At 43.9% G+C, this 13,674-nt stretch overlaps 3 protein-coding genes across 3 annotated transcripts; 2 read left to right on the forward strand and 1 right to left on the reverse strand.

Moving 5' to 3' along the window:
- The first annotated feature begins 1,776 nt into the window (after nucleotides 1–1,776).
- On the forward strand, nucleotides 1,777–3,062 carry LOC136517165 (UPF0603 protein OsI_019212, chloroplastic-like). The gene is made up of 3 exons (XM_066510688.1): nucleotides 1,777–2,318; nucleotides 2,392–2,584; nucleotides 2,677–3,062. The coding sequence occupies exons 1-3, from the start codon at nucleotides 1,884–1,886 to the stop codon at nucleotides 2,922–2,924; spliced, it is 876 nt and encodes a 291-aa protein (XP_066366785.1). The 5' UTR covers nucleotides 1,777–1,883; the 3' UTR covers nucleotides 2,925–3,062.
- A 395-nt stretch (nucleotides 3,063–3,457) lies between these two features.
- Nucleotides 3,458–6,960, reverse strand: LOC136517310 (GDSL esterase/lipase At1g54790-like). Its single transcript, XM_066510860.1, has 5 exons — nucleotides 6,534–6,960; nucleotides 5,251–5,451; nucleotides 4,809–4,975; nucleotides 4,330–4,600; nucleotides 3,458–3,863 (listed from the first exon to the last, which is right to left on the reverse strand). The coding sequence occupies exons 1-5, from the start codon at nucleotides 6,766–6,768 to the stop codon at nucleotides 3,595–3,597; spliced, it is 1,143 nt and encodes a 380-aa protein (XP_066366957.1). The 5' UTR covers nucleotides 6,769–6,960; the 3' UTR covers nucleotides 3,458–3,594.
- Nucleotides 6,767–11,222, forward strand: LOC136515703 (uncharacterized). The gene is made up of 2 exons (XM_066509224.1): nucleotides 6,767–7,001; nucleotides 10,861–11,222. The coding sequence occupies exons 1-2, from the start codon at nucleotides 6,767–6,769 to the stop codon at nucleotides 11,220–11,222; spliced, it is 597 nt and encodes a 198-aa protein (XP_066365321.1).
- Nucleotides 11,223–13,674: the final 2,452 nt, after the last annotated feature.

Genomic DNA, 13,674 nt, shown 5'->3' on the forward strand with positions numbered 1-13,674 from the left:
ATTATCCTCGCCCAGATCAGCCTACTTTCACCCAGAATCGATAGAACTCGTCTTGGATCGTTGTACCCCCCGCCCCACCCACCCGAATCAGCCTTCTTCTATCCAGATGGGAGAGACCGGAGACATTTGGGGCGCGTTTGCGAGGGTGTACCTCGCCGGCCTGGCCGGCTGGCCATGGCCTGGCCACCCTTAGTCCGGTCCAAATGGTGCAAGTGCTCGTGTTTGTCATCGTGGCTCGACAGAGCCGAGCTCGATTGAGATTGTGTTTGTTGTGCTTGTAAAATTGAATGCAATCTGTCAAGGTGAGAGGCAGGAGGTGATCCAAATCGCCCCCAATGACTCGCTCGTCGCTCCATCGGGCCAGGCTCCCAAAAAACGACCGATTTCACCGTTTCCTGAGGGCCATGAGAGAGAGTAGAATTTGCACCGCGTGGGCCAGGCTGAGGGAGGAGAAAACGCCACCAAACACCAGAATGGGCTCCCGGGGGCGCAGCCAGGCCCACGGGCCACCCTTGCAAACACGCCCTTGGTGACGGCCCTCGTTACGCACGGACGTCTGGGGTCGGTGACCTTGCTGCGTCGATGGCCGGGGCGACAACCTCGCTGCGCAATTTGACTACCGGGGCCGTGAAGTTGCTGTGCGCGGGCAGCTATCGTGTTCTTTGAGCTGGACGTCCATCGTCGATGGGAGGTTAGTCTCGAGGCCCCTCCGCCATCACCGATGGTGACCTCCACGTCGGTCTCGTCGTCAGTCCTCTTGCCAATCACGTTGCTATGGATCTGATGCTCGATGAGCTCGCGTGGAGCATGACACGTGTGGTAGCGAGCGGAGGGGAAGAAAGAAAGTAGTATATTTCATCAATACGCATATGGACTACTTTAGTTCGGACATCTATATAGAACACTTTATAAATTGACACACATAAGGACTACTTTCGTTGGCTTATACTCTATGTCACTTTTTGTAATATTATGGCTGCTCTTAGTACAACAATTTAACCACCTACTATTAGGGCCTCCGCAATGGGTGGTAAGAAGGAATAAACAAATTTGCTACGGCAAGAAGCACTCTGGGGCGATCTCAGAACTATTTTTTTTTTCCTGCCACGTCGAATGTTTATATGTCAATTAAGAGGATTAAACATGAGCTAATTATAAAACTAATACATAAGTCATGACTAATTTACGAGACGAGTTTATTAAGCATAATTATTTTATGATTAACATATGTTTACTGTAGCATCACATTCGCTAACCACAGACTAATTAGACTTAATAAATTCGTCTCACCAATTAGCCTTTGTTAATACTCCTAATTAGTATCAAATATTTGATGTGATAGAGAAGTTAGTCCCTAGAAACTAATAGTCTGTTCGGCTGGTATTAAAGAGTGCTGATAAGCCGACTGAAACTATTTTGTTGTGAGAGAAAAATACTGATAAGCCGGCTGATAAGTTCAAGCGAACAGGCCCATACACCTCTTTTCATTCTCTCCCCATGACGTTACTGTTTTCCATGCGTTAGGGCCTACTTATTTCCGGATCAAACATTGTGCGATCGATGGATCACTCCTTCCGCCAGTTTCTTGGGTCCACGCTCTTGCCGATGCCGAGTTCGGTTAAATACATTGTGGACGCCCTTAGTTAGTGAACGCCGGAGTGCATTAGCCTGACACGTGGACATAGTCATGACTCATGAGTTGTCACAACCAGAACAAGCGCTGTCCACACTGGCACGGCACCTTATCCGGCTCCAGAATCCCAGCCACCCAATCACAATCCAGACCAGACGAGCGCAGCAGAAGCTCCAGACCTCCAGTGATCTGTGCCCTCACGATGCGAACGTGATTCCTCCCCTCCTTCCCCGAGCTCCCCGCGGCAGCAATGGAGACCCTCCTCTCCCCCTCCACATTGTTCACGCCATCACTCCGTGGCTCCAGGAGACCGTCTCTGACCGCTAGCGTCTCGTCCAGGTCCACCGTCGTCTCCTGCGCGCTCAGGAGGCCACAGGCCGGCGCCGTCGTCGCTGCCTCCTCCCATGGAGACGGCGTCGTCGTCGGCAGGAGCTGGATGTCGTTCCTGCACCACGGCCTGGCGGTGGCCGCGCTGTCGCTGGCCATCAGCCTGGCCCCGGCGCCCGCGCCGGCGGTGGCGTCGGAGTTCGACGTGCTGAACGACGGCCCCCCCGTGGACTCGTACGTGGTGGACGACGCCGGCGTGCTGAGCCGCGTCACCAAGTCCGACGTCAAGCGGCTGGCCCGCGACCTCGAGGCCCGCAAGAACATCCGCCTCAACTTCATCACCGTCCGCAAGCTCACGGTACGTACGCCGCCCCGGCCGTACGTGTCGTTTGCTAGACTGATCACTGACCCATGAATCAAGAGTGTCGCAGAGCAAAGCTGACGCGTTCGAGTACGCGGACCAAGTCCTGGAGAAGTGGTACCCCACGATTGAGGAGGGCAGCAACAAGGGCATCGTCGTGCTCGTCACCAGCCAGAAGGAGGGCGCCGTCACCGGGGGCCCCGCCTTCATCCAGGCCGTCGGCGACCAGATTCTCGACGCCACCGTGTCTGAGAACCTCCCAGGTATGTAGCTAAGGCCAAGCCACCCTCGATCGCCGTCGAATCGAGACGGGCCTCCGATCCTAACTTGCAATTGTTTGCTGGCTTTGCTGCAGTGCTCGCGACCGACGAGAAGTACAACGAAGCGATCTTCAGCACGGCGAAGCGGCTAGCGGCGGCGATCGACGGGCTACCGGACACCGGGGGCCCGTCGTTCAAGGAGAATAAGCGTGACTCCAACTTCAAGACCAAGGAGGAGACGGAGGAGAAGCGCGGGCAGTTCACGCTGGTCGTCGGCGGCCTGCTCGTCATCGCCTTCGTCGTGCCCATGGCGCAGTACTACGCCTACGTGTCCAAGAAGTGAGTGAACCATAGCGTGCTGTACAGTAAATGTTATACTGAAGAGGATTTTCCATCTCCCAGGTTGAGCTTCTTCTGTTGGAATTCTTAGAAGTGAACAGAGAATGATTAATACAAGTGCACACCCGTGCCGGTTAATTTTTCTTGTGGTAGCATATTATTATGCTTTTATTATACTGGGTTCATTATGTGAAAATCGACAGCAATTCATCGCCGCAGTTAAGTTATTACCTCTGTGGCTCAGCATTGGTTACAACGTGGAACTCTTAGGACATGTTTGTTTTGAGCTTTTGGTCACTTTTAGAATACTAGCCTTTTGAATGTTTAAAAGTCGAACAGCTCTCTTAAGCTAAAAGACCAAAAGCTCACTACAGTGACCTTCTGGCTTTTGGCTTTCAAGAGCTTTTTAGTTTTTGAAAAGTCTAAAAGCTGATGTCCAAAATAAGGTCTCGAGAAGCCCAAACAAACAGGCCCTTACTATTCAACTTGGATAATGCCATGTAATCATAAAAAATGGGCACAAGAAGCTATAGGCAATTGAAACCAAGCCATATATGATTTTATTTTTTGACATCAAGCTATATATGGTTATTGACAAGTAATAAATACATCGTATCTGCAACCAATGCTGTTAAAGTGGTTGAGTAAAGGGGAAAAATGTAAGTGTATGCTAATCAGAATCTAGGTTTTATGACAAATGGCATCTTATCCAGAAACGGAGGATCAGAGTATTTCCCGGTCAGGATCTGCGATGCAATATGGAAGTTTGCAGCTTCTGTGTAGTGTATCCCATCCCAATTGACGAATTCAGTACTGTCACTGCACCCTTTTGCAGTTACCAGCTTACCATTCAAAGACACTGTCTGTCCACATGGTACGTTACCATCATAGTTCAGGGGTGGACCTCCATATCCACAGCATGCTTGAGTGTCATGCTCGAACCCTGTCCAAAAACAAAAGTGGATGTTAGAGTTGCTTCTTCAGTTATTGTTCACACGCAGAAAAGATTGCTTTAATTTCCTGATGAGCCAGCAACAGGCCTAAAACACTAACATTCGAATGAAATTCCGCAATCCACAGAACAGGTCTACAGCACTAACATTCGAGTGAGATGTCACAATCCACAGCATAAAAATCAATGGCATACATGTAAGCAGAGTGATCCAGAATGCCCACAAAACTAAAGCATCTTTGTTTTCCCACCTGTATTAGTGGGGTTTATTGTTGCAAGCACTTGTTCAGGATTGATGGTGCTGCTTCATTATAAGTTTATAAGACTGCTCTTCAAAGCAAGCATAACACTCGAGAGTCAAGATCATCTTTTCGTAGTAGTGCCACAATATGCCGACAAATCTTAAATGATCTGGATGCATGATAATCACACGAAATGGAAACTGTATGCTACATACCATATCGAGAGTAGTTGGCGATCAGGCTGTATTTGATTGTGTGGATGTCCACATAAGTGATGCTGGTTCCAGCGAATTCTCCTCTCAACTTTGTGCAAAGTGCATGCAGCTGTAAGTTGAAAAGTTTTGCGGCACGGTTGTGCTTTGCTACACAGTGAAGCTCATCCAATTGGGATGGGTCTTTGCCAAACAAGGCTATGTTTTGAGGTAAGCAGCCGAGGGGACCTGTGTTGTGAATCCAGAATTTCCTAGCACCTTGGTCATATAGTTTCTGAAATAAGGAACAAAGAAAATGAGTTAGGTGTGAAGTACCATCTTACCCAAGACAGCATATCGGAAGAAGAGTATAGAAATAATGAAATTGCTGAATTTGAGTCCTAATTGAATTACATCAGAACCTGATCCCTGTGCATTAGTAACAGCTTCGGAGAAAGGGTCATAGAAATCTGCAAGGATAAAAGTGCTATATTTTTACAAACCTTGAGACCATTTTCAAATTCCAACAAAATAGTTGGAATGGATGCAATGACTTGGTCCTCCGTTTTTGAATAGAATTCACCAGCAAGATCATTTTGCCCAATATCAAACATGTAGAGTCCCTCTGAAAAGTAATCTTCCTGAGGAATATATTTCCTGTACACATCTCCTGCACAAGTAAAATAAAGTCACTTCACCAACATAACTCTGCAGTTTCAATTGTTGAATTTAAAAGGCTTTGGTTGGTTATCAATTGCAGAAGCAATGAGCTAGCCTTCTTTGTAAATTACTCTATATTATGTCTTCTTATTTACAACGATGATGCCCATTGCTTTGCTGAGAAGGTTATGCACTTATGCTTATGGGATAGCCAAGATGATATTCCTATCTTGCTTGGTAACCCACAACTTTAGAAGGTGAGGCCTAAACAGCAAACTTCTATACCTTTAGACAGGAGCTTAGTAACTTTATCCTTGAAGGCAAAGAATTGCTTAATCTGGAGACCAAATGAAAATGGGCTGACTGATGTTGGCTTTGCTGGTGTGATTGAACATCCAGCTTGAGCAAAATTAACACCGGTCCGAAAGCTTGGTGTACCAAGAGAATCCAAATACGCATTGAGGAGTGGCATATCCATTGCCTCCACTGCACGAATAAGTTTATGAGATAAGAATGAGAGAATAGACAACAAATTCTATGTGACAAAAAAGGGAGAGGTGAAAACTTGGCTCTCAGCAAACTCAAATGCTACAAAGTTGCTATGTTTGTCAGGTATAGGCCTCTGCAAAAGTTTGTTTTGACTTTTGAGCCAATCAAATAGAAACTGCAGTACTGCACTGCACATTGCAGTGGCCAACAACTCAACCTTTTGATGCTCTGTCTAAAATAAAAATCACTTTGTATGTCATTTCTGTAATTCTTTACAACAAATCTGCACAATCAGATTCCTTGCTTCGTAGTTACTCCTTCGGACCCCCACAGCTTCTCATTGATTTCACCAGAATCTAAAGCAGCTGTGAGCCATAGTCCTTGTCAAGTTGCTTAAATGCAAGCACATGGGGCTGGGAGGGATCAATCAGTAGACCCAGGAAAGAAGGTGGCCTATGGCAAACACAATCTCACCAGAAACTAAGCAAATACAAACAGTAATTCACACTAAGTGCTAAGAATTCCATCGAGAAGCGGCGCTCACTTTCCTGCAGATCTACAAAATCCCACGAAAATGCCGCGACGAGCAGGACTGGACCACATACACCCAACACAGTTTCTCAACGGGTGTTAGAACAGAGCATACAACCACCAGGGAGACAAGGACCATTTGCAAAGTTGCAATGATGCCTCAAATCTCCACTGCCTAACCACCACTGCACCACACGGGCGTATTTGTCCTGTGACCTGTCCGGCCACAGACCATCGCCCTTTTTCCCAACAACCGCCCGCACGAACTGGACAAGATGTCTTCAAGAATCAAAGACAGGCAATACCACATGGACCGATTTCTTGTTGCAACACCAGGTGGGCGCCAAGAACTGAACATCAACAAGGCAGCTTGAAGAACCCATGCCGCAGAACGATTATACTCGCGCAAGCGTAATTCATGGAGAATACAACCTGATCATCTATCTCGGGGCGCAGTGCAGGCGGTAGCAGTTGGTGTACTAAGTACTAACGGGTGAATTCAACAAGATGGAGTCTGAGGAGGTAGAGGGAGCGAGAGGCGGGCGTACTGAGGAAGTCGATGATGAGGCGGCCGTCGCAGAAGCGACCGGCCGGCCCGCCGAAGAAGGTGGAGCCGTAGGGCGGGAAGATGGACTCGAAGCCGGCGGCCACGCGGCCGCCGGTGTCGGAGTTGGAGTCCCCGAAGTTGAACACCGCCGGGAAGTTGAAGTCTGTGGACGCCGCCGCACGGCCGCCGCCGAAGCAGAGCAGGGCCACGAGGAGGAGCAGCACCGTGAAACGCATGGCCGCGGCGGGGCTGGCGGTTGGGGCTCCCCTGCCCAGCTCCCTGTTCCACTCCACTCCGCTCTGCTATGCTGTGTTGCTGCTTGCTACAACTCCAGGTGAGGAGGAGGAGGAGAAGGAGGTGGTGGAAGACAGGAGGAGGTTGCTATTGCTAATGCTTGAAGCTGAAGCTTTGGAGCAGAGCTGGGGTGTCAAGGGGGTCCGGGGAGAGGCCATTTTAATGATTAAAATGGGTGTCTACCTTTTGTTGGTGACTTTTGAGCTTTGGACCTTACGGTGTTACAAGAAGCTTTGTACAAGAATTCTACGGGAATAAGTTCATTTTTGCAGATAAAACGCAGAAAATATGAAATTTTCCTACATCCAAAGAAGCCTTGGGATGAAAACAAATGAAAATGGGCAGGAAAATTCTTTTCCGTTTCCGTTTCATTTTTTTTTGTGGAAATGAGATCAGATTAGGAGAAGGTAGGATTAAAAACGAGATTGGTTCGGACAAGCTAGGATTAAAAACGAGATCGAAATATACGGACATACAGAAATAGCTAGATGTGCGGAGAGTCGAAATATTAAGTTAGAATCACATGGTGTAATGATCTGAAGTATGTTGTATGAAGTCATACAACAATATACACGTATGAAGTGATCGGTCAAATATACACTTGCATACCATGTGTGGTATTACACTAAAACATACACCTAATATAGCAATTCCCCTTTTTTTAATCTCCTTTCGCCACGAGATGAAATGAATGCGAAATGAATTTAGGTGTCATGAGACCACAGCCTTATCACGACATCACCTCATGACGAACAAATAATACGTCTGCATAGTGCATACACTAGATGTAGGTTATGCTTAAACCAGTATAAATATCATCTATATTTGCATGCATTATATGCTAAAATCATTGTCGGTCACAAAACTACCGACACTACTAGATTAAAAATCACGATAAAAATACGTAAGTAACTTCTCTTACGCGGAGTTGACAAAACTAGATCGCGGCAGGACAAAGACGTCTTATTTGGTGAAGAGCCAGTAGTAGCTAGTAGCCAACCTGCATTACACGATAAGTTGTCATCCTTTCCCTTCTAAGGATGGGGCAGGCTAGCTATATAGGACGTTGCCGTATCACTGCCTTCTAAGAAAAACCAGCCCTCTTTCGAAAGAAAAAAAAAGAACTTCGTACAAGTTAAAATAAAATCACATCGATGGAATGACCAATCGCATTTGTTTCACATGGATTTGTCACGCGGAATCCCGCCGAGAGCTGGTGCTGTCCGTGGGACATCGCCTCGAGGTCCAAAAAGTTGGTAACGAAGAAAGTGGAGTGGCCGGGCCACAAAATTCTACGGTGGTTGGCGACATGCGTGTCAGGGACAACGACAATTTACATTTACTGGCCAGTGATGCGCGAGGGAGGGATTTGAGATTTGCTTTGTCGTCAGTCGTGACCCCACGCAGCCACGCTTGTTTTTGTTTAGGCTGTGTTTAGTTCGTGAAATAAAAATTTTTTGGATATCATATCGGATGTTTTAGAAATGATGGAAGGGGTTTTCGGATACTAATAAAAAAACTAATTACATAGCTCGTCTGGAAACTGCGAGACGAATTTATTAAGTCTAATTAATTCATCATTAGCACATGTTAGTTACTGTAGCACTTATGACTAATTATAGACTAATTATTTTTAAAACATTCGTCTCGTGATTTCCAACCAAACTGTGCAATTAGTTTTTTTTCGTCTATATTTAATACTCAATGCATATATCGCAAAATTCACTGTGATAATTTGAGTTGAAAAATTTTTAAAACTAAACCAGGCCTAACCACATGGCTCCCCGGGCGCCGTTGCTGTTGCTGTACTGGGACATTCTTAATTGCTTTCTGCCATGCTCGCAGCGCAAAAGCGTGCCGTGCATGAGCGATATCGGGACCAGCTCAGCGTGTTGGTAGCGGAGTACATGCTGTTAGATTTACATAAGATGGGCCTCTTTTCATTTTTTTGTGTTTTGTGTCTGCTAAAAATACAAAAATTTGCATACACTCCTCGCATGAACTACTTCAGCACTACTTTTTAGCCAACGAACAATGTTTTTCTCTCACAACAAATCAGCATAAGCATCAGCATAAACCAAATTCTAACGAAATAAACAGGGCCAACAATTTTGTCCAATCATCGTGTACATATAAATCATTCATAAAATAAAAAACAGCCATAGTATATAGATCAGCCATTGCAAAAAAGATAAGTTTGCAAATAGCGACTTGCAACAATGATTATAAATCATAGTGCAACATCCTACAAGTTCAGAATTCTACAAAAATCAAAACATTTTGAATAGTTTATAATATACAGGTAGTTTTGTGTCTATGATTTCTTCGAAGGGCTACACATGCTTTGCACCTTGTGCCGAGGCAGATACATATGATTGAACCTTGCACTACTACAAAAAGCATTTCTAGGGGCGGCTGGTAATTCTTTGTAGGGGCGGTTTGCCCAGCCGTCCCTACGCAAGGGTCTCTACAAAACATGCATTTGTAGAGACGGTTCCCAGGCCGCCCCTACAAATTGATTTGTAGGGGCGGCTTGTATTACCAGCCGCCCCTACAAATCGATTTGTAGGGGCGACTATAGTACCAGCCGCCCCTATAAATATGTATTTGTAGGGGCGGTTCTAGATTGTAGTACGTTTTTCCGCTAAAAAAATCAAATTTATAATTCAAAATCGCGTTGCCGAACATCCCACGACCAACATTTCGAACCGCGTTCGCGTTGCCGAACGCCCCGCGACCAACGTTCCGAACCGCGTTCGCGTTGCCGAACGCCCCGCGACCGCGACTACAAACACAAGAGTATTCTATAAACTACAATTACAAGTCCAATTCACAAGAATATATACAATCCATCATTAAATATACAAATTCCATACACATTGTTATCAACGTCCTAGAGCTAGCCTTTTAGTCTCACGAAGGTGTTGGTACTAAGGATTTTTGTACCTAACTCAGACTCTCGGTCATGGTAGGCGCCTCTGACGTGTACAATCTGGTCCAATATGAAGTTGCAAAGGTCGCCAACGAGCTCTGAGAGTTAGTCATCCTTGTATGAGTCTCTTCTCATTCTTTTCTCTTCTCTCCACTACAAGAGAACAAGTTTCGGTTTAGTATTTCATACCATGTATGAAGTTTTTATACTACGGGTGAAGAGGTTCAAACTTACCTTTAAGGGGTGTCTCCTATAGGCACCGGTGTTACTCATCATAGAACATATATATAGTATCCACAATATACACTCCTAGGCCTCTGCTTGGGGCACTGTATGTTTTGTATATGAAAATGTTAAGTAATGCTTTTGACAGCCATGTAACGAAGTACTAAAGAAGTAAGTTACACTTACCGTACATAGTGTTTTTATAGCCAGCTTTTTCTTCCTTGCTGAATCATGCCTTCCATGATGATTAGTAACATAGAACCTAAATGCCCTGTTCGAATTATTTTAGCAAATACAACTTGTTAGTATCCAAAAGTAAATGTTACAAGTATGTATACAAACATATAAGCTAATGAGGATTGTCGATATGTATACGTCTTGAGAATCGATATAAAGTCTTTGTATGTCACCGTGTCTCTATCTAATGAATCAAAGACTCATGCCATGCTCCTCCCGACATCGACGGCTATACAAATTCAGTGGTTGCTGCATGAATAATCTAAACTAGGATGACATTTTTATTTTATGGCCCAATATGAACACACACAGCCAGAGTTTTTATTGCTACAGTCCAATCCTAAAGATCTTCCACTTCAAACACTGCATATCATCGCAACAGCCTGAATAATCTGAACCAAGATGACTCAACCCAAACTTGTGAAACTGAACCAGAATGACTCAACCCAGGAAATTGCAGAACAAAGTTCAAAAAAAGAATAGCTACTTTGTTTGCTACTATCTAATCCATAAATCTACCCACTGTGCAATCCAGGATGACTCAACCCAGGCAATCAATCTCATGATAACCAACAAAACTAAATAACAGTATCACATGAGAATAGCTACTTTGTTTGCTATTTTCTAATCCATAAACCAGAAAAGGAGAGGCACAGGGAGAGAGAGCGGGAGATCACTGACTTGGCCACTGTGCAATCCTCCAGCTGCTTCTCGCCGCAGCCTGTGTCGTCGGTGCGCGGGGGCAGGGGGCCGGGCGCGGGGCGCCGGGAGCGTGCGTCGTCGGCAAGCGGGAAGCCGAGGGTCAGGCACGGGGCGCCGGGAGCCTGGTCGTCGGCATGCGGGGGCGGGACGCCGGGGGCCGGGTGCGGGCGCGGGACCGGCGGCGTGGCCGGCGGCGAAAATCTTAAGCGCGCGGGGGGCGGGTGGCGGGGACCGGGTGCGGGACATCGGGGGCCAGGGGCCGGGTGCGGGACACCAGGGGCTGGGTGTGGGTGGGCATAGGCGCGGGACCGGTGGCGTGGTCGGCGGCGGAAACCCTAGGCGCGCGGGGCAGTCTGACGGAGTCGGAGGAAGAAGACAGCGCCCAAATAGTCTGACTCCCGTGCGCCCTGCTATTTATACTTAGGACTATTTGTAGGGGCGGTTCCTGATCCAGCCGCCCCTACAAATATATTTGTAGGAACGGTTCCTGATCCAGCCGCCCCTACAAATACATTTGTAGGGGCGGTTCCTGATCCAACCGCCCCTACAAATAATTTCTTTTTTTTAAATTATAAATTCTATATTTTTTATATCATAAAAACACAAAGTAATAGAAAAAAATTATGTATATGCACAAATATAATATTTTGTATTATTTTATATATGAAGAAATATATATATAAACAATTGTAGCCAAAATAATATACAAAACAAAAATTAAAAATTTGAATTTTAAAACTTCGACTATAATTTTATGACATTAAATGAAATAAAATGAAAATATTGTAAACATAAAAGTTGTATAACTCATCGACATGTACAACTTTTATTTTGGTCATCTTGTCATGTGACTTTGTTTGAACGATTCAAATTTTAAAATTCAAACAATTTCAACTTGAAACAATATTTTGAAAGAGTAAATGATTTCAGATAAAAAACTCATAAATATCAAAGTTGTAGAACTCATCAATATGTACAAATTTTATTTTAATCATATTTTTATTTGACCAAATTCGAATAGTTAAAATTTTGAATTTTACTAAATGGCAACTTCAAACAAGATTTTGAAACCTTAAATGATTTCAACAATAAAAGTCGTGAACATAAAAGTTGTTGAACTCCTCACTGTCTACAACTTTTATTTTGGTCACTTCTTCATATGACAAAGTATTAGTAAACATTGTTCATAAATTCACATAAGACTCATAGTTTCATGAACTATACGAGAAACATGTTGATTTGTGAACAATGTTTACTATCACTTTGTCAGATAAAGAAATGATCAAAATAAAAGTTGTAGATCTTGATGAGTTATACAACTTTGGTATTCATCACTTTTTTAGCTGAAATCATTTAATGGTTAAAAATCTTGTTCGAACTTGTTATTTTTTTAAATTTAGAAATTTGAAGTGCTTAAACTTTGTCAAATGAAAAGAATGACCAAATCAACACACTAACTTGACAGGGCAAGATTTTAGAAAATTTTAGAAAAAAAATCATCATATTTGGAGTTAGTATGAGGAAGAAATACTAGTTACAAATTTTACCCAGAGATTAAAAAGAAAAATCATAACTGTTCATGATAATCAATGATGAACAAGTGTGATTTCTCTTTTTAATCTGTGGCTGAAACTTGTAACTAATTTTTCTTTCTCATACTAACTTCAAATGTGATGGTTTTTTTCCCTAAAATTTTCTAAAATCATGCTCTATCATTTAAGTCTAGTCATCTGTCTTTGTCACTAATTTTGAACAATTCAAATTTTAAATTTCAGAAAATAACAGCTTCAAACCTAATTTTCAAACACTAAATGATTTCAGCTGTAAAGGTGATAAATATAAGAGTTGTATAACTCATCAAGATCTTCTACTTTTATTTTGGTCATTTCTTTATTTCATAAAGTGTTAAGTGATTTTATAAAGTTTTAGTAGTAATAGAGTGGATGTTCAAATAGAGTCATCTGGATGTTGTAAAGGGTAGTTTCACACACATGCATAAAATATAGTCTCACACACATATAAAAATATATAGTCTTACACACGTACATAAATATATAGTCTCTCCGTGCTTTCAGACCATCCTTTGACTTGCCTGTGTCCATCAAGGTAGCAATGAGACTCTCAAAGACATTCTTCTACATGTGCATAGCATCAATGGCATGGGGGACCTCTAAGTCTAGCCAATAAGACAGATACTGAAAGAAGATCGATTGTTTCTTGAAAGGTACGTCTTCGACATGAGGTGTGCTTCTATCTCTGTTCGTCTCATCCGGATTCTTCTTTCCATAGACGACGCGTATGTTTTTCACCATTCTGTACACGTGTTCTCCATTATGACGTCTCTCTGGAGGGGGTTTAATCTCCGGGGCGTTGTCATAAAATCTAAAGAATATTTTACTGCGGTACTTGTGACTTGTCTTTAAGAAGCGTCGGTTTCTTAGGTAAACTATCTTCTTGGATGCATCTAGGTACACCCATGTAGTACCATCCAAGCAAACCAAGCATCCCGTCTTTCCTTTGATCTGTCCAGACAAAGCAAACAGCACAGGATAATCATTGATAGTAACAAATATTATTGCTCTACATATGAAGTCCTCCTTTCAGAACGTATCGTACATCTGCTCCCCATGCCTCCATAGCCTCTCTATTTCTTGCATCAAGGACTCGAGGAACACGTCTATATCAATGCCTGGTTGTTTAGGGCCAGAAATAAGAATAGTGAGAAGAAGGTACTTTCTCTTCTGACACAACC

Source organism: Miscanthus floridulus, chromosome 17 (genome assembly GCF_019320115.1).
Source record: "Miscanthus floridulus cultivar M001 chromosome 17, ASM1932011v1, whole genome shotgun sequence".
NCBI classification, from domain to species: domain Eukaryota; kingdom Viridiplantae; phylum Streptophyta; class Magnoliopsida; order Poales; family Poaceae; genus Miscanthus; species Miscanthus floridulus.